Here is a 28000-nt window from a genome sequence, read left to right as displayed (position 1 = left end):
ACCCTAAGCCAGTCTCCCGCCTAAAATCCTGAGCAGCGGACATTGAAGATTAAGGACCCAAGCAAAAGCGTAACATAAAAATGGAGAAGCTGAAAACCTTGGCTTTAGTGGGAGGCGGAGCTTTTGTAGGTGCTGTTTCAACCTTGTTTCTTCTTAAGCGTCTCCCAAGGCAAGTGTCTTCTCATACCGTTTGAAATTCAGTTGATCTTATTGATTCGTCGATCGCCTTCTCCTCTTATTTTTCCCTTGAAAATGTTTTTTCGTTTTTGTTTGTCCACATCCATGTTTACTTAAATTCCTAAATCTGAATAAAATTTGTAGGCTCTGCTTTCTTTCGTTTCAGGGAGTTTTTTTTAAGTAATTAATTGTCTTTTAGTTGCCCAGAAAAAAGACTTAACTATAAGAATTTTGAACGAATTATTTACTTGATCTGATTTCGTAAATAATAGAAAATTGGTTATATCCTCTAGGCAGTTTATCAGATTTTTTTTAATGATTGAAGCATCTTTGTTTTTGCAGAAGGATTTCAAATCAGTGCGATAAAAAGGTTATCGAATTGAACGGTAGTGAATGTTTTATTTACTTAGTAATTGTCTTGTTATACAACATTTCTATGTTTAATGAAATCGGATTAATGGTGGAGCTTTTGCCTGAAAGAAAAGGCTTGCTGTTGAATTGTATTCTCACATTTGATGGTGCTTTATTCTCTCATTTGATGGACCTTTACATGCTTTTAGCTATTATCTATACGCCTTGGAACGTTACAAACACGATTGACCGGCAACATACTTTTCTTTAGCTGAAAATTATAGCTGCTACAGAAACCGATATCTGAAATTGTGCTGGTAGATATGATTAAGTTAGACTAATATTTAGCATTCTTGTCAAGGCGTGCGCGGTGCGCCTAGGCGTGCCTGTGCCTTAGCATTATTCAACAAAAGTGCCCTAGATCCTTTCATACCAGGCTCACACCTAGTGTGCTTAGGCACCCTTTTTTATAAGGGGATAGGCATACAAAAAACTCGCCTAGCTGAGTTTCTCTTTAATTTGTTCTATTTCTTCACTTACTTTTTACTTGATATGCCTTTAGTGTTATGAAAAGGATACTATCAAACTCTATACTTCCTAATATTTACATATTCAACAACAAACATTGACCAATGAAGTTGCATGTTTTGTAGATAAACTAGAATCCCTTTTAGAGTTTGTTATATATCTTAAGCTTTATATATATACATCTATAACTAAATCTCGCTCATTTACATATTGTGCTTTATTTCACTCAAGCTTGTGCCTTTTATTGTGTACCCTTCATGATGTGATCCCAATCAGCCCTAACTTTGGTCTTGATCTGATTAAATCATTGAAGTTCACTAAGGCTGATTCAAAGGGAGTTATACCTTACTTCATCCTATACCTGCTCATTTATGCACTATATTTCATCATATGTTTGTATTTACCTCTTAGGATATGCTTATCATATGATATCATCCATTGCATGAATTTGCATGAGTTTTATTAGCTGCATTACATTCATTGCATTTAATAAGTATGTTGTTCATTAAAGCATGCATTACATTTAAGCATGTATTTCATTTAGGGAAGTAGTTCATTTATGCATCTAGTTATTTAATAAACTACTTCATTCATGCATTTAGTTCATTGAATAAAGTTAGTTCATTGAAAAATGTTATTTCATTAATCAAACTAACTCTTAATTATCCCATGCATATATACATGTTATGATGGAATAAAGTTTATCTTTGTGTTTAGGTGCAAGAGGGAAGCTGAACAATCTTAACCGATGCAAGAATATCATTCATAATGTATTCTAATTCTGGATGCGATACAAACATTTTTGGGTTCAGAAACCAATTGGAAATTATTTCTCTATCTCTTAGCTTTCCAACGCCTTTTGAATCACCGCAATCCGATATCGGGAGCTTGAGATATGATCGAATTACCAAAGAAAGTGCCTGTTGGAATTTTCATTACGGGAATTTCATGCATGGATTATTTGGATGAGTTTGACCCAAGGAAGAGTCCTTTCATCTTCTACCAAGATACAAGCAATTGAAGGCTATCTTAATGCTTCTAATTAAAGCAATTCAAGGATTAATTCTTTTCATCTTTTCAAGGCTGTTCATATTCTTGGAGACAATGCATTCAATCCTTCATAATTCACCTATTCAAGTCTTATCATTCTTTGAAGGTTATTCATATGCTACCAAGGAACAAGCAATGAAGGCTGATTTTATTTCATTTAATCTTCAAATTAAGTGATAAAATCAGCAAGAAATTTGAAGAGACAAGCTGATTTGGACATGTAGGATGTCCACATTCATCCTATGACATCATTTAACCTCTTTTCTTCTATTTGCAAGAAAAACAAGGTAGCCCAAGAGTCACCCCTCCTTCTTGGACGAAATTAAGGTCATATTCAGCTTCAAATTATCTAGATTAATCCCCAAAATGATCTAGAATATTCATCCAACTTTGAACATAAGAAGACAAAGCATTCGAGTGCATTTATTGCTAAATTGATGAGAATGTTATCATCTTTTGAGTCTTTTCATATGCTTCTTAGAAATATTATAAATAGACACATTTTGAGATCATTTGTAGACACACAATTTGATTTATGAAAATACTTTGAGAGGTTGCTTTCGTTTTAGTTCTTGGATTAGAACTCTATCGGTTTCTTGTCAGTCTTGAAGCCTTCATCCATTTCATCTTGTTATAGCGTTGGTTATTATCTCCAAATAGCTAACTGGTCACAATCCGTTTTATCCTTACAACACTTACCACGACGACACCATTTGCCACGACAACGCCATTCATACTTCACCATCTATTTTCATTATCATTAAACCACAACAACCATCACTCTTCCACCACCTTCAAACAACGTCCTCATTCTTTTCATTTCATCATTTCAATTATTATTTCATATCATTTCCTTATGTTTATATTTATGCAATTTCAGAGTTCAAGCTATCATTACGATGTTTCTTATTAGAATCACGATCGGGCATTCACATATATGACTCGAATCACATATATGACTCGAAACACATAATCGGGTATCTTTACGATTTTATTGCCTATTCTCATCTTCGTTCTTTCTTGTAGCCAATTCTTTCTTTACTCACATCATATTTCCAACCAAGCCCCAATTGTTTCAGCCGAAGTCTACAAGACACCTTGTAAACCTCGAGGGAGTTCTAAAAGAGCTTTAAAGGAAACTAAGAGCTGTAAAAGGCAAGAGTGTACATTAAGGGTAAAAGCCATCCCGAGTGAAACACGAGTGGGAGTGATTTTTCTTTGGAGTGTATTGGTGAGATTTTTTTTTTGTTGGTGAGGTTTATTTTCATCTTTATTAATCATTTCTTTTCATTATGTCTCGAAAGTATACACGACCAAATGATTATACAAGAGACAATGTACGAGATTTTTCATCAAATTCTCAATTTCAAGATTTCAATCAAGAAATGAGGAGTTTGCTCAAAAAGTATCTCAACCCAATCTCAAAGAAGTTGGATTGTATAATCGAAAAAGGTTCTTGTTCACAAACACCTCTACCGAAGATCAAAAGACAAGTAAAGAGGAGAGACGACACTCGACTCGTTTCTAATTCTACATCCAATTGGAGCGAAAGATCTTGCAAGGACGATCCCAATTTTCGAATAAGAAGCGATGTCAATAATTCAATGCAGAGTGAGTTAAGCAGTTTTGCATCTTTCAGTCTAGCTCGTCTTCAAGAGTGTTTTGACAATTTCGTCAAAGAAACACAGTTGCAAGAACAACTGGAAAAAAGAAATATTTGCAACAAAGAAAGAGAAATAAGAGTTGAAAGAGGTTTGTGAAAAAGAGGGGAAATAGGATATTTTCGAAGAAAAAGAGAAAAATAGTGACATTGAAAAAGAAATTCAAAAAGAATATGAGAGTGAAAAGGACGAGTTTGAAAAAGAAATTGTTTGTGCAAAAGAGAGAGAGAGTCAAATTGCATTTTGCACTAACAACCTTAACCCTTCTTCTTCTATTCTTGAATTTTCATTGTTGCAGGATGACAAGAAGAGCACTTCAAGAGACATGTCAAACACATTGCCAATTCTAATGATGATCGAACATCGTCCATGCTTTAATCATGTTTCAAAGGAGGATCCAATGAAGTTTTCTATCACCAAAGAACCGATGCCCAATAATATCATCAATCATCCTCCATGGTTTGATTTTTCCATTTCTTTTGTTATTGAATTATTTACTTTTAACTTTCATTTACTTTTCAGAGGGATGATTCAAAAACAAGGAATTGATGTATTGAGTTGCGAGGATAAGTTTCTTTGCAATCTTGAGATGAAATTGCCACTCTCCATTTTGCAAATAGATGATTTGAATAAAAAGCTATCCACCTACTCAAGAGCCATCATATGGAAGGGCACAAAGATTAAAGGAGATGGTGTAACCTATCTACTTGAAGGAGTTCAAAGGTCAAAACTTTCCACCCACCCTCATGATGATTCAAAGGAACACAAAGAAGGAGTGCACATAACATACACCTATTCGGATGAACAACATGGAAATGAAGTGCACAAGCTAGAAAAACTTAATTACAAAGAATGGTGTTTGTGCAAAACAAGAATGAAGAAGATCCTAGCTAAAAAGAAGTCAAGATTGTTTCCTTTTGTAGAAAGCGTCGATTTGGGGACAAATCGCTTTAAAGAGGGAGGGAATGATGTGATCCCAATCAGCCCTAACTTTGGTCTTGATCTGATTAAATCATTGAAGTTCACCAATGTTGATTCAAAGGGAGTTCTACCTTACTTCATCCTATACCTGCTCATTTATGCACTATATTTCATCATATGTTTGTATTTACCTCTTAGGATATACTTATCATAGATATCATCCATTGCATGAATTTCCCGTAATGAAAATTCCAGCCTGCATTTTCTTTGGTAATTCGATCATATCTCAAGCTCCCGATATCGGATTGCGGTGATTCAAAAGGCGTTGGAAAGCTAAGAGATAGAGGAATAATTTCCAATTGGTTTCTGAACCCAAAAATGTTTGTATCGCATCCAGAATTAGAATACATTCTGAATGATATTCTTGTATCGGTTAAGATTGTTCAGCTTCCCTCTTTCACCTAAACACAAAGATAAACTTTATTCTATCATAACATGTATATATGCATGGGATAATTAAGAGTTAGTTTGATTAATGAAATAACATTATTCAATGAACTAAATGCATGAATGAAGTAGTTTATTAAATAACTAGATGCATAAATTAACTACTTCCCTAAATGAAATACATGCTTAAATGTAATGCATGCTTTAATGAACAACATACTTATTAAATGCAATGAATGTAATGCAGCTAATAAAACTCATGGAAATTCATGCAATGGATGATATCATATGATAAGCATATCCTAAGAGGTAAATACAAACATATGATGAAATATAGTGCATAAATGAGCAGTTATAGGATGAAGTAAGGTAGAACTCCCTTTGAATCAGCCTTGGTGAACTTCAATGATTTAATCAGATCAAGACCAAAGTTAGGGCTGATTGGGATCACATCACTTCACTTGAGTATAAGGGTTTAAGCACCTAGAGTGCACCTTGTTCCCTTGGCAATATTGATATTTAGGTAATTACTAGTTGTAAGCCTCTCAGTTATCAGTCGCTTACTGATGAATCTCTATGAATTTTATTTTATAATGAATCCATGATTGTTTGAAAAACAACTTCTAACGGGATTTTGTAGTGCTCTCTTTAATAAAGAGGCTATGTGAAATTGAGTTTATTGTATTATTTTCATTATTTTTAAGGATATGAATTAGGGAAAACACATTGTTATTATTATTTTTCGACAGTTTTGTTTTAGTTTATTAATATGATGAATCATGGATTTTTTTATGACCAAATTAATGTTTTACGACAAGGGGTAAAATCGGTTTACTTTGGTTGGATTTGTTGGAATTTTGAGTTGTCCATTTTAATTTGGTTTGGATCAGTTCTTGGTATTCCATATTAATTTTTGGCATTGACGTTATTTTGACAAAATGGATTTGTTTTTTGTTTTTGACATTTATTTGATAAATTTTCAAAGTCTTTTATGTAAATATTTCTAGAAAAATTTATTTTTGAAATAAATAAACAATTAATATATCTTATATAATATTTGTAATTATTTTCTGTATGTGACAACATGACCTAGTTTAAAGATTCTTGATATTTTTTGTCAGAGATTGATTACCTAAGTTAAGAAGATTGGGTTGGATTTGTAAATATTCTATTTAGTTAGTATCCCTAAATCTAAGAGATTCTTTTTATTACTAGAATTAGTCTCTTACTTAGTTTATAAGTTACCTAAGATAAAGCATAGACTTGTATATAATTGTAAGTTCCTACATGTTTAATAAGAGTGAATTACATTAAAATTCATGACTTTTGTCATGGTATCAAAGCTACTCGTTTTTGGGTCTTAATCTTCTTATTGAGCGTTTGTTTCTTAGTTCTTATTATTTTTTAAGAGATTATGACACTTGATCAACAAGATATAGACAATATGTGTGATTCCAGTAGTACAAAAACTGCTCAAGGAGGCACGATGGGTGAGGGAAGTCACTCTAATTCGATAAGTGACTTACAAAACATACAAGCCGCTTATAGATTAAATGGAAAAATACTACCTTAAGTGGTCACAATTGGTTCGGACTTTTCTAAAAGGGAGAGGTAAACTTAGTCATCTCCTCGAAACGTGTCTTAAGGAAGGAGATCCGAGATTTGAGGCTTGGGATGAAAAAGACTCATTGGTTATGTCTTGGTTATGGAATTCGATGGTGCCTGAAATTAATGACACCTGTATGTTTCTTGGAACAACCCAGGAGATATGGGAGGCTGTAAAACAAACCTATTCGAAGGTTCGAGATGTTGCCTAGGTTTATGCAATCAAGAGTAAGATTTTAGCCACTAAACAACGAAGCAAATCAATTACAGAATATTCTAATATGCTGTAGAATTTGTGGCAGGAAATGTACCACTATCAATGCATTCGGATGAAATGCAGTGAGGATGTAGCAATTATAAAGAGGTTTGTAGAAAAAGATAGGATTTATGATTTTCTTGCTGGACTAAATATAGAATTTGATGCAGTCAGGGTCCAGATTTTAGGAAACGAAGATCTTTCTTCACTTAATGAAACTATTGCTATCATTCGTGCTGAAGAAAGAAGAAAAGGAGTGATGGTGGTTGAAAATAATCAAGTAGAAAGTTCAGCCTTGGTTACTAGGGTTGTTCTCGAGGGACCAAATCGTCTGGAGCAGCAAAATATTGAAGGCTGATCAGAAGGAAGAAGGGCGATTAACAAGGACTCCTTATGGTGTACTTACTGCAAAATACTTCGTCAAACCAAAGAGAAGTGCTGGGAGTTACATGGAAAGCCTCAGATTGCAAATAAGAATTTCACAGAGAAAAGAGGCTCAACAAGAGGACAAAGCAGAGCTTATGCAACTAAACATGTGGTTAAGGAGTTTGATGACCAATCTATTGAATTCAACCAGGAAGAAATAGAAAAATTGAAGAACCTACTGGAGTCCTTAGAAAAATCATCCTTTACAGGTACATGCAATCTAGTTTTCTCAGATATATCTTCTTCCTCTTCTAAAAATTCTAATGCCTTGGAATCATCAACCCACATACCTACCCAAAACTCCTGGGTAATTGACTCAGGAGCCACTGATCACATGACTAATTTATCACTAAAATTCCTTACCTATATACCCTTCTCTAGCAGCAAGAAAATCACAGTTGCATATGGTACTATGGTAACGGTTGCTGGCCAAGGAGATATTGCCATCAGTAAAACCCTATTGCTTAAAAATGTCCTACATGTGCCAAAACTATTTACTAGCCTTATCTTTATTCCAAAGCTTATCAAAGAAACTAACTGCAGTGTTTTATTTCATCCTACACAATGTATTTTTCAGGAGCATGTAACGAAGAGGATGATTGGGCGTGCTAGGGAAATAAATGGCTTATACTACCTCGAAAACCTTAGTGGACTAGCTAGAGTTTTGAATACTCAACCATTGTCTTTTTTATCCGAATCTACAACCAATAAAGATTAAATCTGGCTGCATCACTTTCGTCTTGGTCACCTGCCTTTTAGACTCTTAAAAACTATGTTTCTCTCCTTGTGTAATTCCTTATATATTGAAGAATTTCATTGTGAAGTTTGTGAATTTGCAAAGCATAAACGTTCCTCTTTTCCAGCAAGTAATAAGCGGACCAACATTCACTTTACCCTTATTTACAGTGATGTTTAGAGGCCTTCCACTATTCCTAACATAACTGGTGCTAGATGGTTTGTGTCTTTTATAGACGATTATACTCGGGTTACTTGGATTTATCTACTAAAACAGAAGTCTGATGTTACCTCTACTTTTAAAACCTTTTATACCACGATCAAGACTCAGTTTGGGGATGAAATAAAACAAACCAGAACAGACAATGCCAAGGACTACTTTAATCAAGTCTTGTCTCCTTATTTCTTAGAAAGAGGTATTATACACGAGTCTTCTTGCCATAACTAGAGCCATTTTATTTCAAAACAATGTCCCTAAAAGGTACTGGGGAGAAGTTGTGTTAACTACCACTTACATGATAAATAAACTACCAACTAAAATCCTTGAACCCCAAAGTCCACTTCAAACCCTTACAAAGTTTTTTCCAGATTTCAGTCCATCTCTTAACCTAAAACCAAGGGTATTTGGGTGTGTTACTTTTATTCACATTCATTCTCAAGGCTAAGGAAAACTTGATCCAAGGGCATTGAAATGCATTTTTATTGGGTATTCCTCTACTCAAAATGGCTACAAGTGCTACTACTCTCCTACAAGAAAATACTACACTTTTACTGATGTCACTTTTGTTGAAAAAAGAGAGTTATTTTAAAGTTTCTTATCTTCAGGGGAGATATATTTTAGGGAAGATAAAGATGCAAAATTTTTTTTACTTCAGCCCTTTGTTGATCTTCCTACATCTACACCTATACCTATACATTCTACAGAAACATAGTCTGCTTCTACACCTATATCTAAACATTCTACAGAAACACAACATGCTTCTACTTCATTCTCTCCCCAGTCAGAACCTAGTACTCCTCAAACTTCCACTCTTCAACCAAACATTAATACACTACAACCCAATATTTAGAACACTACTTGTCCCCTAAGGGTCTATTTGAGGAAGAAGGCACATATGTAGATTCAATCATCCCCTTTCTCCTGCTCCTATACAATTTGAGGTACACTCTTAAACTCTTTCTGAACAAAGTGATATTGAAAATACTATATTTGCTTCTGATTTTGAATTTCCCATTGCAATTAGAAAAGGAAAAAGAACCAACACCACCAAACATCCTACCTATATGTTTTTGACCTACAAAAACCTAAATACCAATCACAATCACAATCACATAACCTTCCTTACTAGCCTAAATGACATTGATATTCTTAAAACAGTATCTGACGCATTAGAAAATGAGAAATGGACAGGTTATGAAAGAGGAAATGAAGGCGTTGGGGAAAAATAAGACATGGGATTTAGTGAAGCTACCAGAAGGGAAAAAACAGTGGGATGCAGACGAGTATTTATTGTCAAGTATAAATCAGATGGTTCTCTAGAAAGGTATAAAGCAAGATTGATGGCAAAAAGGTACTCTCAAACCTATGGAATTGACTATCTTGAAACTTTGCCCCTGTTGCAAAGATGAACACAGTGAGGATCCTACTGTCCTTAGCAGTTATTCAGGGATGGAATTTGCAGCAGTTTGACATCAAGAATGCCTTCTTGCATGGGGACCTTAAAGAAGTTTACATGGATATTCCACCTGGATTTGGTTTGAATACTAGACAGGCAATGTGTAAATTGAGAAAAACTCTTTATAGACTAAAACAATCACCAAGAGCTTGGTTTGAGAGATTTACTAAAGTAATGCTAGAAAAAAGGCTTCAAATAGAGTCAAGGTGATAATACTCTATTTGTGAAATACTCTTTTTCAGGGGGAGTAACTACACTGTTGGTGTATGTAGATGATATAATTGTTACAGGTAATGATTATGAAGGAATTGGTAATTTAAAGAAGTGTCTTATAAAAGAGTTTGAAGTGAAGGACATTGGAAGATTAAAATACTTCCTTGATATTGAGGTGGCTCACTCACAGAAAGGGATTTTTATATCTCAGCAGAAGTATACTTCGGACTTGTTGAAGGAAACTGGAAAACTAAGATGTAAACGAGCAGAAACTCCTATAGAAGTCAATCACAAGCTTGGAGATTTAAAGGAGGATGATATGACAGTTGACAGATGTTTTTCTCAGAGACTCGTGGGAAAACTTATCTATTTGTCACACACCAGACCAAACATAGCATATGTTGTTGGGGGTTGTGAGCCAATTCATGCACAATCCCAAGGAATCACACCTAAGGGTTGTAGTCCAAATTTTGCAATACTTGAAGGGTACACCAGGCAAAGGAATTCTATTTACAAGAGGGGGAAACATGACTCTGGAAGCATACACGGATGCAGATTATGCAGGATTCATAATTGATAGAAGGTAAACTTCAGGCTATTGCATTTTCTTTGGAGGTAACTTAGTTACTTGGAGAAGCAAAAAACAGAATGTGGTGGCTAGATCAAGTGCAAAAGCTGAATTTCGAGCTATGACATTGGAAATTCGTGAGTTATTATGTCTGAAATTATTTTAGAAGACTTGAAGGTAAAGTGGAATGGACCAATGAAACTCTACTGTGATAACAAGTCAGTAATCAACATTGCTCATAATCCAATTCAACATGACAGAACAAAACATGTCGAAGAGGATAGACATTTCATAAAAGAGAAATTTGACAATGGCCTGATCTGTACTCCCTATGTGACCATTGGAGATCAAGTTGCAGACATACTTACCAAGGGTCTACCTGGTAAGTATTTTCATAAGTTAACAGGTAAGTTGAGGATGAAAGATATCCATGCTCCCATCTTGAGGGGGAGTGTCAGAGATTAGTTACCTAAGTTAAGAAGATTGGGTTGGATTTGTAAATATTCTATTTAGTTGGTATCCCTAAATCTAAGGGATTCTTTTTATTACTAGAATTAGTCTCTTACCTAGTTTAGAAGTTACCTAAGATAAGGCCTAGGCTTGTATATATAATTGTAAGTTTCCTACACGTTTAATAAGAGTGAATTACAGTAAAATTCATGGCTTTTGTCATTTTCTTTTGGCTAGATACTTCTAAGGAAACTTGCATGATGTGGTGATTGTTGTTTGATTGTGTAGTATGCTTGTCACAAGTGATGAAAAGCTGCAGTTATTTTAATTTTTAATTCTTGTGTTTGATCATTGATGCTCTAATTGACCTACAGCGCATACAGAAGGCTAAGCATGCTAGATTTGATAATCATATTTGTTAATTATGTGTTATTTTAAAATTTCAACATCATTTACCATTCAAATTTGAACTCTTTCTCGTTAGGCTTTTTGTATGATATTAGAAAGTTGGCGAAAATGTTTTTGTTCCATTTCTTTGATTGTTATTTCTGGGATTGGAATTGCATCAGACACAACTGTCAAATGCGCGATCGATCTTGGAAATGGAAATTGTGGGCTGGCTGGCTTGAACCTTCTAGCAGATGAAATAGTTTCTGAACAACTGACTAGGTAAATCTCTTTAACTTGAGGTTTATGGCTGAACGATGTTTTCAAAGTTGACCCTCTTTACGAAATTAAAATGCTACATGAGAATTGTGTTTTTTTTGTTCAAGCTCTTAGGCCATGTTTTCCGTAAATCTTGTATTCTCACTTGTCAAGACAAGCTGAAAGTCAAAGGTGAGAGTATAGGTCTTTTTGTGCTTGTATAGCATGTGCAATACTCTCTCTCTATATGGACTTATGAAAAATGTTTATTTCTATGATATATTATCATACTATATATGAATCTTGCTATAACCAAGATTTTTATGTGTATGATCAACCTGGCAACTTTCAACAAGTGGGAGAATTTCTGGATCAAAATAATTGAGGTTTCGGAACAAAACCCTCCACAATAAGCAGAAACCCAGTAGCTATGTAGAACTTCTACACTTGGGCTGTAACATAACAAAAATGTTGGTTGAATAGTTTGTGAATCAGCTCAAGTTTAGATTGTTTATGTGCTGTTACTAATTAAATAAACAAATTTAAACACATTCAACAAGTGAGCCATGCTTTACTATCATAAAAAAACTGAGCCGTGCTTTATTATAGGTGAGCTTGGCTTGTTTAAGTTCATCTAGCTACTATATATATTATTTGAAAGTTTTTCCTTTTAGATTTTTATACTTTTACTATTTTACTTTCATTTTAGACACATTTTAGTGTTTTAGTCAAAACCTACATTCTTTTTAAAACTACTGCTAGACCTTAATTTTTGTGGATAATTGATCTTAATGAGTAACTTATAACATATGGACCAGGTGTTTAAAGTTCATGTAAATTGCTAAACATCTTGGCTCTAACATTCCTTTTTTCTGTCCTTGTTGACGCTTCCTACCCCTTTCACCCTCATCCACACTCTTCTCACTGATCATCTTTCATTTCCAGTAACTCAAGTTAAAGAGTGTCATGTTTTTTGGAATTAATTTTTTGTGATGAATTTGTTACTTGCTGATTCTTTCCCATCCTATCCATCTAAAAATTTATGGTCATACATTAACCAATATCCATATGGTAAGCGAATATATCTTTGTTGCTTGTTGCTAGGAATATCCAGTTCTTTGGCCTTGACTCTCAAGAAAGGTTACAACATCCTATGTCATGGTCATTGGTCTTGGAGGTGTAGCAAGTCATGCTGCATCTATGCTTTTGAGATCAGGAGTTGGCAAGCTCCTATTGGTGGACTTTGACCAGGTATCTTATATCTAACAATAATCCATTATTAAATATTTTGGCTTTGCTAGTATATTGCATATTTATCCAAATTTTGCATGCAGTTTTTCTTCTCTATTGCAAGTTGTCTTAAGCTAGAATTGCGAATTGCTGGTCGATCAAAATTGATGTGTCATTTGTTATTTTCCTTGGGCCCACCATTTATTGCATCTATTTCCACGTTCTTAAATTTCCGCAAAATTTAAATTATTTGGAAAATATTGTGACTTCAAAAATTTGGAAACATAATAGATGTTGATATCTTACTTAAAAACAAAAGAATTTTATAAATTCCACCTCAAGTGCGATTTGAGATGAGATATTCTAGTGTTCAAAATCCCTCATGCAAATTTCATTTTTTTTAAAATTTTGGCAAACTAAATAATTTGATTTTACTTTTTGAAATTGTTTTTAGAAATAAATATCTTCCGTGGAAGCCTTCATCCAAACATTCTCTTATGTTATAGCTTAGTGGAAGTTAATGAAATTTGGACAAATTTGCCCATGGAAAAAACCAGAAACTTGCTGCCTGTGTCATTACAATCTTTATATAATAGGATGTGCCAATTAAATTGAATGTTATGGGTAAAACTGGATTCCAACTTTCTTGTGACATCATTATTTCATGGCTTGCTCCTTTTGGAACTTCCAAAGATTCAATGTAATAATATTATATAGAACTTTTCCATCAATTTGCATATACGAATTTTGCTTTGCTAGTGCGAGGAGCCGATAATGTTGTAAGTTGGACTCGGATGTGGATGTAAAGCATGTATTTTCTTTAAAAATTCATCTGCATTAATTTCTATTAATAAGAAATCTGTACTTATTCTTGATTATACGAGAAGGTATCTCTTTCATCATTAAATAGACACGCTGTTGCAACAAGAGCAGATGTTGGTATCCCTAAAGCAGAGTGCCTCAAGAAGCATTTCTCTCTAATCTTCCCTGAGTGCCAAGTAGATGCAAAGGTGCTCCTATATGATGTGTCATCCGAAGAAGAAATTCTTTCTGGCAACCCTGATTTTGTTTTGGATTGCATTGACAACATTGACACAAAGGTGTGATCATAACTCATGGACTTTCAGTTTTACCTACAGGGTATAAGTTTATATAATGTTGCAGTCAAATGGTTTTTGACTATATATACAAATCCTAATTTCTTTATGCGGTTCATTTTATGTTTTAATTTTATGTAATATATGTTTATTATGTTAGAGTATGGGTAATCCTTCTTTATGCTTGTTTGAAATTGAACTCGTCTAAAGCATGGGTAAGCAAGCGACATAGTTTCTCCAGCTGATTGCTAATAATCCGTCTGGTTAAAACGTTGTTTCTAAATGACTTAATATATGATTTGGTACCTGAATTTGTCACTTTTTTTAATGTGGTGCCTGTGTTTTTTAATCCAATTTCGTACCCGAAATTGTTATTTTTTTCTTATGTGGTACCTGCATTCGGCACTTTTTTTCTAATGTGGTACTTGAAATTATCAATTTTAACTTTTCTGATGTGGCATTTTTGCCATGTGTCCCAACCTCATTGGTTGAGAGATGCCACATCATCATCACATGTATCACATAGAAAAAATGAAAAATTCAGGTATCAAATTAGAGAAAAAGACATTCAAGTACATAATTGACTAAAGAGAACACAGGTAACACATTTGGAAAAAAAGTGACATTCAAGTACCACCTTGTATATTAAGCCTTTTTGGAACTACTCAGATTGTTGTAATTGCAGAAATTCTACCTAAGATGACCATTTTTCCTCTTGTAATAGGTGGCACTTCTTGCTGCCTGTGTACACGGAGGTCTGAAGGTACTATCTGCAACAGGAGCTGGTGCGAGAGCTGATCCAACAAGAATTCACGTGGCTGATTTAAGAGAGTCAACAAATGATCCATTATCTAGAGTTGTAACCTCTTGGCCCTGTTTCAATTCTCAAAACTGTGGCTTGTTGAGATATTTTTATTTGCCTATCTCTGTCTTTGTACTTCAATTTTTTTTTTGTTTTATTTTGGTGGCACCTTTGTTTCATGGTATCCATTAATTTATTTAATTAATTATTTTAAACTTCTGTTTCGTTCTAATACATATGAAATGGAATTGTTAGATTTTGTTGCAATGATATGTGATGTGCTCATGTGAATCTAAATTGGTATATTATTTAAGATGCAAACTGTATTTTGTTTGAGAATTATTTTAAGGCTTTGCTTAGTAGGGAGAATAGAAAAATGGAAAGTTGAGAGAGGAGAAAAATGGAAATACGAAAAATATGTCATTTTATTATTGATTTTGAATATAGTTAAGTTGTTTTTGGATTCTGAAAGGTGGCTTTTGGAGTTGCTGATCTTATGATTGGTGTTTACTTAGGGGATCTTGGTGAAATAGATTTCATTTGGTTTTGAAAATCTTGAATATCTTATGCACCTGTTTGTTAAATTTGTTGATCCAATTTTGGGCTTGTTCATCTATTACATTAGAAAACATTGCTTAGGGGGTTCATTTCCTGCTATTGTTTCCTTATCTCCTTGTTAAATTCTTGCTTATAGGTAAGACACCGTTTAAGGAAAGATCATGCGATTGAGGGTGGAATTCCTGTTGTTTTCTCTTTAGAGAAACCTAAAGCTAAGCTGCTTCCTTTTAGAGGACCAAGTGGCAAAGAAGACAACCCTTCAAATTATCAAGTGAGGATGCTTGCTTATTATTTCTGCAGTCTCAAATTTGATCACTTAAAATCAAGCAGTGGGGAAATTGCATCCGCTATTTTGCAGCAGAAATTGGAATTTAAAATACATTTGGATGGAGCTAAAGCTGTGTTTCTTTTAGAGAGATAATTTGAAATTGCTACTTGCTAGTGTTAGGGCCCTGGTTTCTGCTATCACTAGATTTATAGGCAGGAGGAAAAGGAAAATGTTTTGATTTACATTAGCATGCAATCTACATGTTTAATTTTTTTATAAGAAATGGAGGTCTCGTTAAAAATCCCCTTCATAATTTCTAGAACACTATAGGGAATTCCAGTAAACAACGGTAGGAGGATAAGAGTGCCTCAAATTTTATTAATTAAAAGAACCATAATTTCAAATTACGGAGTGAAATTATACAAAGTGACTTATTGAGAGAGAATGAGTGAGAGAGGTAGAGTGAGAGAGAGAAAATTTGAATGGAAACACTGTCTCCGATGTGGAATGGACAATATTCGTTGATAACCTTAGTAAGAGGGTATCAAGAGGGGCACTAAGGGAGTTATTCAATCATCATGGCCGTGTTATGAGGATCTTCATCCCTAGTTTTAATGAGAAACCAAAATATAAAACTTCAACTTTTGCTTTTGTTCAGTTTGCGAGTGAAGAAAGTCGAAGGAAAGCTATCCAGCATGTCAATGGAACGTGGATTGATGGGAAAAGAGTTACAGTGGGGATAGAAAAATACCAATTTACGCGGAAAAGAATAGATGTAGAAGGCAAGAATCATATGGAAAGCTCCAAGAGGAAAAAAGAGGAAAAATAATAAACGGGGGAGAGGTTGAACCTATGAGAAGTCTGAGGGATGGCAGAACATACAAAGATGTTCTGAATACGGATAGCAGAATGCGTTATGAAATAGTCAAGGGGAATAGGGAGAGTGCATCAAAGGCTACAAAAGGACTGAAGAACGTATGGGAAATGCACATTCCTACTGAAGAATCGGATTGGGTGAAGAGGTCCTTAACAGGAATAATTAAATCCTTATTTGAGCAGGAACTGGTCCAGAAAGCATTGGCGAATGAGGGTATGGAAGTAAGAATAGCAAGCTGGGGTTATGTTTGGAATTCTTGCATCATTACGTTCAAGTCAATAGAGGAGTTTTCATAAGCGTGCAAAAACAAGGGGAGTTATTTTTTTGGTTCGAATGGTTAGATCCATTGTTGAATGATAATGGTATTCCATTAACGTTTTGTATGGTGGAATTATATGGAATCCCTCTGTTGTGTTGGAATGGGGCATTTCGAGAGAAACTTGCTGGGAGGTGGGGTAAGTTCATATATATTAAAGAGGAGACAAAAAGAAGAGTAGATCTTTCATCGGTGAAAATCCTGATCAGGGTGGCGAGCCCTTTTGAAGTTCCTGAATCGATCACTTTAGGATCTTATGGTAGATCATTTAAAGTTAAGATCACTTTGGGTTCAGTTTCTAAAAAATCTGATGAATTTTTCGGGGAGCCGATGGAAAAATTTTCAGAAAATTGGTCCAATGAAGATGTCCTGTCGGAGGAAGAAGGCGGCGGCACCCCACACGGCAGGCAAATGAGAGTCGAGAGTTTTCTGAGGAGTCTAGTAAGAAGGTGGTCATGTGGCTGAATCAAGTACAAAAAAGTGGTTTGATAGAGGTAAGTGGGGGATAGTCGATGTTGAGGAAGTCAACCACGAAACCTTTTAATAATGGGTTGTCAGAAGATTTTGAAAATGTGTTAAATCACAGGGGATTTCGCGGGTCTGGGTCTGAGGAAAAATTTGGATACGGATCCTAAGGCCCATTTGGAAGATAATGATGAACCAACTTATCCAGCCCAGAAAATTAAACCAGCAGGGTCGCATTTAATTTAAAGTGGGTTGGGGTAGGAACATAAAATATTAAGGGTCAGTTTCTGTTGCAATGTAATAAAGAACAAGATACTCATGTAGAAGTTGCAATAGAGGGAGAACGGGAGTTAGATAAAGATCCTTCAGGTGGGGCAAGATTTGAGTCAAAATCCAAGAGTAGAGTCTTTCGTGTGGCAAGTTGTTCTTCAGAAGCTGGCAGTTAAGTTATAATTGGTTAAAAGAGGGGTTCTGGATATTGAAGATGTTTTATGCCCACTTTGCAAGTTGGAGGAGTCTTCCTCACATTTATTTTTTACTTGTTCAATTGCGTGGACATTATGAAATAAATTTATGAAGTTTTGGAGGCTCAATTCTATTTTTTCATGCAAATGCTAAGAGATTTCTCCAAGCCTGGGAAGATTTGAAGACCAACTTTGCTATCTAGTCATTTATTCCAGGGGTTGTTATCTGGACCATTTGGAAAGTTAGGAATGCCATTGTGTTCGAAGGGGGGAAGTTAAACAGATCGAATTATTTTTCTTAGCAAGATATAGGCTTGCTTCTTGGTTCCTAGCTAAGGTTAATGAAACTTTTATTCCTAAGGATCTTCTTATCAGTGATCATTCCCTAAGGGATTCATGCTCTTCCTTCAATAAATCGATTGTCTCTAAGATTCCTTGGTCTCCTCCTTCTAAGGGCTTCATTAAAATGAATGTAGATGCTGCTTCTAGCAGTGACTGGAAGAGAAGTGATTTAGGTGGCATTTTAAGAGATGATACAAGTTCGATCTTAGGTTTTTTCCAGGAGTTTGCTAGTTCGTGTCCTCCTACCTTGATGAAGCTTAAAGCTATTCAAAAGGGTATCTTTCTTTGTCTCTTTCTGAGGGTTTATCAGGGGTCGATTGATAATTGAAAGTGATAGTAAGGTGGCAGTGGATTAGATTAAGAATGTTGAATTATGTCTAGATGTGTATGATGTTATTGTAAAAGACATCGTTGATAGGCTTAAAGATTTTGAGGGTGTTATTAGATGGGTTGCTAGGATAACTAACTTAGAGGATGATGCCTTAGCTAAAGCTGGAATAGGCTGAGTTTTGTGTTGATGTTAGGGGCTGTTATTTTTGGGTTTCAAGTTATTCTGTAAGGGGTCATTCTAGGTTATGTAATATTTTATGTATCTTTTATGCTATTAATGAAATTTTAAGGCACTATTTTCCTCCTTCCGCTGATTAATGAGCTTTTTTACGAGCTCTATTAATCATGAAGAGGTTTTTTAACGAGACCTTAAACTCTTATAAAAAAATACTACTCTTGGAATGAGGCAGTTACAAGTCTTGAATCGAAAAGGAGAGTTGGATTCTAATGCAAAGATGTTTAACGTTAAGGATTGTCCCTGTAAGACAAATCCGGTCTACATTGGTGTGGGAGAGGAATCATTACATCAAAGGACAGTTTTTCAGGAGGTTAGGGGTAGTAACTCGACTTTGGGTTCAAGTGCAAATAAGGTGGTGAACCGAGAGAAAAATCCTTTGATAAAAACAGTGTCGACTCTAGCTTGATCGAAAAGTTTAAGCAATCAAAATCATACCAGAATCTCTCCCCGTCATCCAGGAAGTGTATGCTCGGAGGGGAGTAGATCAATTAGTTTCTTTGACATAGTCTATAGAAGAGATTATAAAAGTAAGGTCAAGGATTCTCTGTAATAGGACAAGGCCTCTTCAAAGTCGTCTCACTCCTATATTAAAGCGAATGAAGAAGCAGCTGCTACTCATGAGGATTTCTTTTAAAGGGGGGCAACAAATCTTAGAAGAGGAGATAATGAAGATGGAAAGGAGGGGTCTGCGAAAGAAATGGTGTAATTTTATTCTTCTTATTTTGGGTTTTTAAGATTTAATATTCCAATGTCATATCTTAAAATAATTTCATGGAACATAAGGGGTTTAGGGAGAAAGGGAAAAAATAAGAGCAGTGACCCAACTTGTAAATAAGAATAAACTTGTTTTCCTATTCTTACAAGAGACGAAACTGAATCAGTGTTTTAACGGATTAAGAAGAAGATTAGGGGGTAAGCTACTGCAAGGTGAATGTTTTTATCCAGCTGATGGGTTTGCAGGAGGCTTGATCTGTTTATGGAATGAAAACTTATTTCAAGTTACAAGAGAAGACAATAATAGCATATTTATAGCAATCTCAGGGAAGTTCAAGTTGTCTAAGTTTGAGTTTGTATTAATTAATGTGTATGACCCATCTGTTGAGGCTGAAAATGAGGAGTTCTTTAGGGAACTGTTGAGTTTTGTTACAAGCTTAAACCTTCCAGAATGCATAGGGGTGATTTTAATGCTTATCTTAATTCAGCAGAGAAATATGGAGTTGCGCAGAATTGACATGCCATAGATTTGCTCAGATCTTTTGTTCATCAAACAAATCTACTAGACCTTTCTTTATTAGGGGGTAGTTACACTTGGCGCAACAATCGAGAGTCTCCAACGTGGGTAAGATTGGATCGTTTTTTGGTTAGTGGCACTTTTCTACATGGTTTCCCAAAAATGATCCAACGAATTCTACCTAAATCTCTCTCTGACCATAATCCTATTGTGCTGGAAGAAGATGGGTATAACTGGGCCCCCAAACCTTTTAATTTTTTAATTATCTATTAAAGGAAGAAGATTTCGATAATTTGGTTGAAACTTCCTTGACTGATTTGAAGAAGAAAAATGGATGTAGGAGAATTTTCAACATACTAAAAGGCACTAAAAAGAAGATAAGGAGTTAGTCCAGCTGTAAACATATGGGGATCTCAGAGTCTATTTCAGAATTGGAATGCAAAATAAATGAATTGGAATTGAAGTCACAAAGTGATGGTTTTTCTCCTCAAGATCGGAACCGATTGCTGTTTTTCAGAAGCGAGTTATGGAGACTGCACAGAATAGAGGAAAGAATTTGGTGTCAGAAGTCTATACTAAGATGGGTTAAAGAGGGAGATAGGAACATGAGGTTTTTTCATTTATGTGCCTTGAACAGAAACAGAATCAATGCCATTAACGCTTTGAAGGTGGATGTTGTGGAATTGACAGATCCAGTTCAGATTAAGGCCCATGTCTCGGATTATTTCAAAAAAGCTTATAATTCGAATTCTAAGTTGAAAGTGGGGGAATTTGAACTTGTCTTTGCTAATTCGCACATATGGAAATTCATCTTGGGAGTAGTTTTTTGGTCTATTTAGAAAGCAAGGAATTCAATTGTTTTTGATAATACAAGTCTTGATATAACCTCACTTCTTCATAATTAGATTTAGGTTGGTTAAATGGTTTATAGCTAAGTTCCCCATGTCCAATACAAATTTTGTTACTCTGCCGAGATTGTAGAAACTGTAATCGGCTTGTAGCTGCCGACCTTGAAGCAAAGTTCTCAGACGGAGCCTTTAACCTTAATCTTGCCTCTCATTTGGCTAAACCCAAAGGTGAGTGGGCGTAGAAACTCCTCGGGAACACCATACCTCGGATTCGAGACAATCCCACGAGGGATATATATTTCGTAATTCCATAATTCTGCGAATGAAGCTGTGGTAATAGCAAAATCCCGTTAGTGCTCTCAGTCTCCATATATTTCTGCAGTGAACCAGACCCGAAGAAAATCTCAAGCTTGGACTTAACGCCAAATCTGATATAACTCAAGCAAACGCGTTGAAGTTTGAACCAATTTCTCAACTCGGAAGGCAATTAAATTCGGATTATAACAAAAATCTAAAGCAAAGCATAAATTGAAAACTGATCGGAATCCTTCTTTCTTGAAAGATACGGAGAATGCTTGGTGGAACCAATGAGGAACGGTCAAACAGGAAGTTTATATGAAAATAGACGGGTCAAAACACTGAAACTGAAGAACAGTGCTGATTGACAGTGACTTATGCAGCAACGGAACGTTGACCGACCTCTGGGATTAGAAGGCAGGCAATATCCATCTTCGACTAACAGAAGATTACTGTTTGCTTAACCTGTGTGATAAAGTTTTAGAAGCAGCTCTTGAACTGCAGGATCCTCAAAGATTACATTAACATTTTGAGGTACAGCTTCCTTCGCGACCTCCCATAACCCTTTGCATGCGTCTTCAAGATTTACCTGTAGAACTTTTGTTTTTTTGGCTGGGCAGTAGACTGGGGGCTCTTAGTCGGTCGTTATAACGTTGTTGATTCGTCGGGAAGAGATTCTTCAGACAACGGGAGATGCGAAGTTCTTCTAGATCTACGCCGATTTATTTCGAGTTTGAAAAAACCAGCGTCAGATCCAAGTCCGGGGTGACTAGAGAGATCGAATGGACTTTATCTTCCTTTTCCGATTCCGACGAGCGACGGCCGGAGCTGTAAACGGTGACTGGCGCGGCTGCATAGCGGTGGCCAACTGGTGGGTTGTGAAAACAGTGACGCCGGGACGTGGATGAGATTTTCAAAACATGAACTTTTTTTTGAAATCACCTGGATTCTAGAGAGAAGCTCTCTCACTAGCCCTTTTGACTTTAACCTATTAAACAATAAGATAGTTCGCTACAGTTAATACACGCCTATCAACATACACTCATTTGTTGAATACTGAAACATGTTGTCAATTGGTTAATCCAGATTATCCAAAAAAGTAAATAATAAATGGTAAATGATTAACAACCCCTTAAAAAGCTTTTTAAAATGATATATTTATTTCAAATCTTTGCGTCATAATTCATTTGTCCAAGAAAAATTAAACAAAGTCTAAAGTCCATACGAAATTATGGTCAGTAACATTGTTCCAAAATCTGTTGTTAGTCAACCATTATACTCTGACCCTCCAGCTGGTTATGGTGTGTCATTCTTATTTCCCTCGTATCAGAAACCATTTCTATGTCATATTAATATTTTTTTTACATGCTCTACATCATATTAATATTTGTTGTTCTTCCATTTTATGTGTTTTCTATTTATTGTTGCCATTACCTGTAGGTTGATGTTGAGGAAGTGCGGTACATCGTTAAAGAGTTGTGGCATGGGAGAAGTGCAAGAGAACTATCTGAAAAAGATGTGGGCCGTGGCATGTGGCGATCTGTTAATGAGTTGATGATTGATAGGTATGGTTTGCTTCAATCTCGGTTGATTCTGCCAGAGAACTATTCATTGTCAGATTTAGATTAGCTAAATGGTTTCTAGCCTAGTTCCATCAAGCTTCGATCTCGGTTGATTCGTTAATTGCTTATCCCTCTCTAGCAGAAGGTCTTAAGTGCTCAAAGGTTTAGAGTAGGGCTTTACAGAAATGACTTCTTGCTCTTGTGGATTTTACAAGTTCATTGTTGATGGTGTTGTTAGAAAAGATGGGTTGGCAGGTGGTATAGGGGGCATTCTTAAAGATTCAAATGGTTTCACCCTAGCTTCGTTTTCTGAAAGTGTCGGATATGACCCTCATCCATTAGCCGAATTGAAGGCAATTAGAAAGCAATTAGGAAAGCAATTAGGAAAGCAATTGAAATTTTATCTTCCTCAATTTGGTCTACTAAAGGTAGAATGATTCTGGAAAGTGATTGTAAATCAGTTGTGGAATGGATCCAATCGCCTTCTTCTGCTCCTTTCAGGGATTCAAATTGTGGTCGCGTTTTCGGTCGCGTTGCGTTTATCGCGGTCGCGGACGCAACGGATGCTATCGCGGTCACTGCGGGTATCGCGGACGTGAATTTTTTTGAAATCCGCATAACTTATTATAAAATATAGTAATTATAATTATAATTATAGAAAATCAATTTTAATGATTTTTAGAGTATTTTCTAACACTTATAGACTTATTATCAGTAAGCACACTAAGGACAATATTCAAAACTTAAAGCCTTTACTTTTTTCCCATTTGATGATTTAATGGACTGCAAACTGTAATAGAATACATGGCAGTCAACATCTCAAACAAATTTCGATGCAGGGTAAAAACAAGAAAAGCCTCCTAGTGCAAATACAAAAATTCATATCATCACACATCCACAAAGAGAGCAGGAAAAAGACCACACAACAAAAATATAACAATACAAGTATAACACCATCAACACTACGTGAAGCATGAGAAATCATTCTCATTCTCATTGATACCAACAAGGAACACGAACTGCAAGGAAGTATAAAACAATAGATTGTAACATAATATACACATAGAAGCTCTATTGTGGAAAAATTACACAAGTATTAAATAGTTTTCCCTCATGAATCATGATAAAAGTACATGATATGCATTGGCAGGTTTTTAGACCAAAATCAGGCAATATTGCATCACTAGCACTGCAAAACTAAGAAGACTCAAAACCTTTGAAAATGTCGTCACTATCTTGAGCTATCATCACTGTCACAATAAAAAACCAAACAGCAAAAGCAACTTTCACAGATATTTTCTCAATTAAGTTTCATCGAATTCCATCGACCAAAGCCTCCAATTATTTAAAAAAAACATACCTTTCAAGTGGTAGAGTAAGAATTTAATTTTCACCAATTAGTGGAATGACGAGGAGGTTCAGATCCTTCACCTTCATTTTGAGAGGCTTCTTAACTTGATTCTCGTGACCTTTGTCCAAAAACATATCCAAAAAAAAGTAACATTTTCACCTTGATTTTCATATAATTGATGTGGAGGATATATTTGAGAAGGATATATGAGAGGTGGAGGTGGTTGATACATTGGTGGCAGATGATACATTTGAGGTTGATATGACAAACTATAATTAGAAAATGATGGATAATAACCATATGGTTGTGGATAACCATGTGAAGGTTGGAATATGGAAATTGTTCTGGTGGATAAAAACCTTGTGTGCTAGTCGATGAATCTCCCTGCCCAAGGTTACTAGAACTTGATCTTCTACTAGATGAAGAGCCTACAGAAGTATGTTTCTTGCACTTTCCTTTTGATGGAGCTTTAGTTTCACTTCTATCTCTTCTAGCTTTCGGAGATATATTTCCACCAAATTCTGATCTATCACAGAAATGTCCACTAGTGGTACCAACCCCATATTCTCTTCCATATCGACTAGAAGACCTAATTTCATCTCTACCACCACCACCACCACCACCACCATCATCATCATCATCAATTGGACTTAAACCACCACCATCAAGTCCATCACCACTTTGACTTGGTGTTGCACTAGAACTTGAATGAGCCAAATTTTGTTGTTGAGATTCATCAACATTCGTTTAATCATTTGAGGTATCCACAGGCAACATACCGACAATTTCACCATCTAACAATGGATTCTCTTTCTCTTGAAGCCATTCTGATAATGGATCAACATCTTCAAAGATATGATAAAGGTTGATAGGATTAAAACTAGTGTTTATATCATCGATGTTCATTCTTTTCTGATGTCTAATCTGGAGCCTCATATTGTAGTATGTGAACACTAGTTTCTCAAATCTTTTATACTTCAAACTATTTCTTGCCTTGGTGTGAATATAGCTAAATGTGCTCTAATTTCGTTCGCAATTTGATGCAGTAGTTGTTTGACTAAGAACTTTAATTGCTAATCTTTGTAACTCAGGAACACATATGCCATATATTATCCACCACTCAGCTGCAAAATAATGTTTAAATTTCAAAATAAATTAAAAATGTACAATATAACTAAATAATATAAATTAAATAATTTAGTTAACTATTTACCTGGATTCATTTGCCTCCAAGCTCTCTGTACTTGTGGAGTACCGAATGTCTCATGTTTATCTCAAAATAGTAACAACTGCATAAATAAAAGATAAAGTAAAAATGAAGAAAAAATATTTTCAAATTATGTAATTAAGTTACAAATAATAATATTTGAATCTAACCTGATTAACCATTCTGACTTGACTGTCAAGAGAAGGTTCTAATCTTTCAATTACTGATCTTGTACCTTCTAATGTTTCTATCAATACATTATCAGAATGCTCCACCCCAAATTGAAATTAAGGATTGAGAAAATAACCTAAGCATAATTTATGAGAATATCATTAAATAATAATTTAGAGCTTAAAGTAATAAAATTTCATCTATAATAAAATAAAAAAATAATTCTTAATTATATGAAACATTTTATCTTACTAGCTAAATGCAAGTCAGAATGCATAAAATTCCACCTATTGTCAATAATCTTTTCATACTCGGTGAAATATCAACAATTTTGTTGAATTACCTGTTTTGCTCTATCAACAGCTTCATAAATAAAGCCCATTGTTGGTTTTTCATCACTATCCACAAGTTTCAATACTTTCACTAAAGGCTCGTAAACTTTTATGAGGTCATTTGCTTTTTTCCAAAAATCTTTTCCCAAAATAATCTTCTTGGCTTCATAAGCTGGCCTTGTCTTTTGTTGTCCCCATTTTGACTCTTTAAATTCCTGTAAATTCATAAAAAATTAAAATTATATAATTTAAAGTATTTACAAATAATAAATCATTAAAGATTGTTATATTTAAGTAATTATATAACTAATTATAAAATACTGACCTTTTTTTTTATAGAAGTTGAAGGTCTCATTAAACTCCCTTCGTATTTGTTCACATACTAAGAAATATGTTAATGAACATTGGAAGGAAGAAAAGAGTACCTCATAGTTTATTAATAATAATACCCAATATATAAGACACCACGAAATATCCTTCTATGGTGATATAATCATTACAACAAACACCTTAAACTCACACATTCTCATCTAATACCCATAGTCGACTATCACCTTATTTCTAAGTTACACCTCCAGCAATAGGATAAAAAACAAAGCTGAAGAACATAATACAAAAGAAAAGCAACACCTGCAACCATTTAAACTATATCAAAGCAACAATTGAAGATAGGAGATCTAATAAGTTTCGTCTTCGTCAGGGGCCCAAGAGTTTGGTTTGAATGAAGACTCAATCTCATGCACCATAATTTTGAAGGAGTTGTCACTGACCTTCAATTCCAACGTCGCATCAATTCTCACATCAGCCTTTGTGAGGACCTGAATTTTTGCCCGATCAAAAGATGATGGTGACTGACAGCTTTCATCGATTGCTAATAAAACACCTCACTTTTCTGTAATGTTTTTGAAAGTGTCCCAATTCCATGCATGAAAAGGAACACCCTCACAAACTAACCATACTCGGCGACACTCCACTACTAAACTCTCTGACCAAGCTTCCACTCTAGAGAACCACTTTGCGAGAGTCTTTGATTTATCGTTCTTGACACTTCTCAATGAAGCGGAGTCTTCGAAAATCATTAATACCGTATTTCTAATAGCTCTCATTAAGGAGAAACCAGTGAGACCCTTCGTTTGCATTTGTCTAGCGAGATGACTTATTTTGATAAATTCCTTGCACCACCCCACTAGACATTTACTCAACACTAGAAGTTTTTCTTCATCTATAATACATTTAACTTCACAATGAATCTTTCTCTAATCACCTTCCATCCCAGAATTACGGTGAACATTTGTAGCGGTCTTTCTCCAAAAAGACTGGCGAGGTTTGAATTTAGCCAAAGATACACTAGTTTTGCACCCGTCAATATGAGATTCATCCATTTATGAGATCGCTTTCCTTGCTTCTTCGATTGTTGCAAAACGTATGAAACCAAAGCGAAGCCCTTTCGAATTTCTTTTGTTTGGAATGAAAGCGTCAATAACCCGACCGTGGGTGTAAAAGAATGATCCAAACCTCTTCCAATGGATCTTCTCTGGTAGATTTTCGATAAATAACGTGAAGCAATCGCTTCTATACCCGTTACTTATTTTTGGATGGTCTTCCTTCCACCAATTATTAAGCCCAATTTTCTCACTTCTTGCAACTTCACCAGGCTTTTCATCACAACACCTCTTTTTAGGTAGCTCCTTGATTCCATCATGGACAACCACTGCTGCATTTTGAGCTGATGATGTATCTTTATTCGCCGACGATGCCTGCAAATGGGATCTCTTTAACTTATCCTTAATCAACCTCGACTTCACCCGAACACCTCCTAATTCACCACCGTGATAATTCCCTGCTCTACAATTAATTGATGCTTGGTTCCTCCTATTTTCGCTCAAAGATCCGTTCAATGGCTGATGCCGATTAATACCAGAACCACCATTGACCTTTTTCTTCACAATATATTGGTCCTTACATTCACCATAGGAAACCGACACATCCTGAGTATTCTTTTGGATACAATCATCGTAAGTTTTATTACCCGAATGTGTTTGTAGAACCCTTAGTCGCCTCGTAGCTACCCTCTTTGAACCAGAAAACTCAGACGTAGAAATCAAATCGAACACCAAATCTAAGGCCAGATTCAAAAACCACGAGAGCAGACAAACCTGACTGAGAAAAACGGCGACAAATAGAGGTCGGAGACGGTGATCAGACAGACTTTTGAATTTTAACTCTCATTGTTCAGGGTATATGCAGAAAAACATATAAAATTGCAGCACGATTACATCATTGAGTAAAATATTGCTCCAACACA

At 35.3% G+C, this 28000-nt stretch overlaps 2 protein-coding genes across 3 annotated transcripts; both read left to right on the top strand.

The window, feature by feature from the left end:
• Positions 1-7: 7 nt before the first annotated feature.
• Positions 8-13897, top strand: LOC120197117. 2 transcript variants are annotated; one of them, XR_005523247.1, is made up of 5 exons: positions 8-169; positions 520-563; positions 11634-11733; positions 12814-12960; positions 13827-13869. XR_005523247.1 is itself a non-coding variant. In XM_039198731.1 (5 exons), exons 1-4 carry the CDS (start codon positions 81-83, stop codon positions 12954-12956), a joined length of 366 nt encoding a protein of 121 aa, XP_039054662.1. In that variant the 5' UTR covers positions 8-80; the 3' UTR covers positions 12957-12960; positions 13850-13897. The 2 variants fall into 2 exon arrangements, 1 of the variants encoding a protein (XP_039054662.1); XM_039198731.1 differs by having other exon boundaries at positions 12824-12960; positions 13850-13897.
• Positions 13714-15817, top strand: LOC120197108 (tRNA threonylcarbamoyladenosine dehydratase 2-like). The gene is made up of 4 exons (XM_039198724.1): positions 13714-13718; positions 13850-14039; positions 14761-14895; positions 15533-15817. The coding sequence occupies exons 1-4, from the start codon at positions 13714-13716 to the stop codon at positions 15815-15817; spliced, it is 615 nt and encodes a 204-aa protein (XP_039054655.1).
• Positions 15818-28000: the final 12183 nt, after the last annotated feature.

The sequence above is a fragment of the Hibiscus syriacus genome, unplaced genomic scaffold (assembly GCF_006381635.1).
Source record: "Hibiscus syriacus cultivar Baekdansim isolate YM2019G1 unplaced genomic scaffold, ASM638163v2 tig00117046_pilon, whole genome shotgun sequence".
NCBI classification, from domain to species: Eukaryota; Viridiplantae; Streptophyta; class Magnoliopsida; order Malvales; family Malvaceae; genus Hibiscus; species Hibiscus syriacus.
Note: the sequence above shows the minus strand (reverse complement) of the source record. Positions and strands in the feature narration are given on the sequence as shown.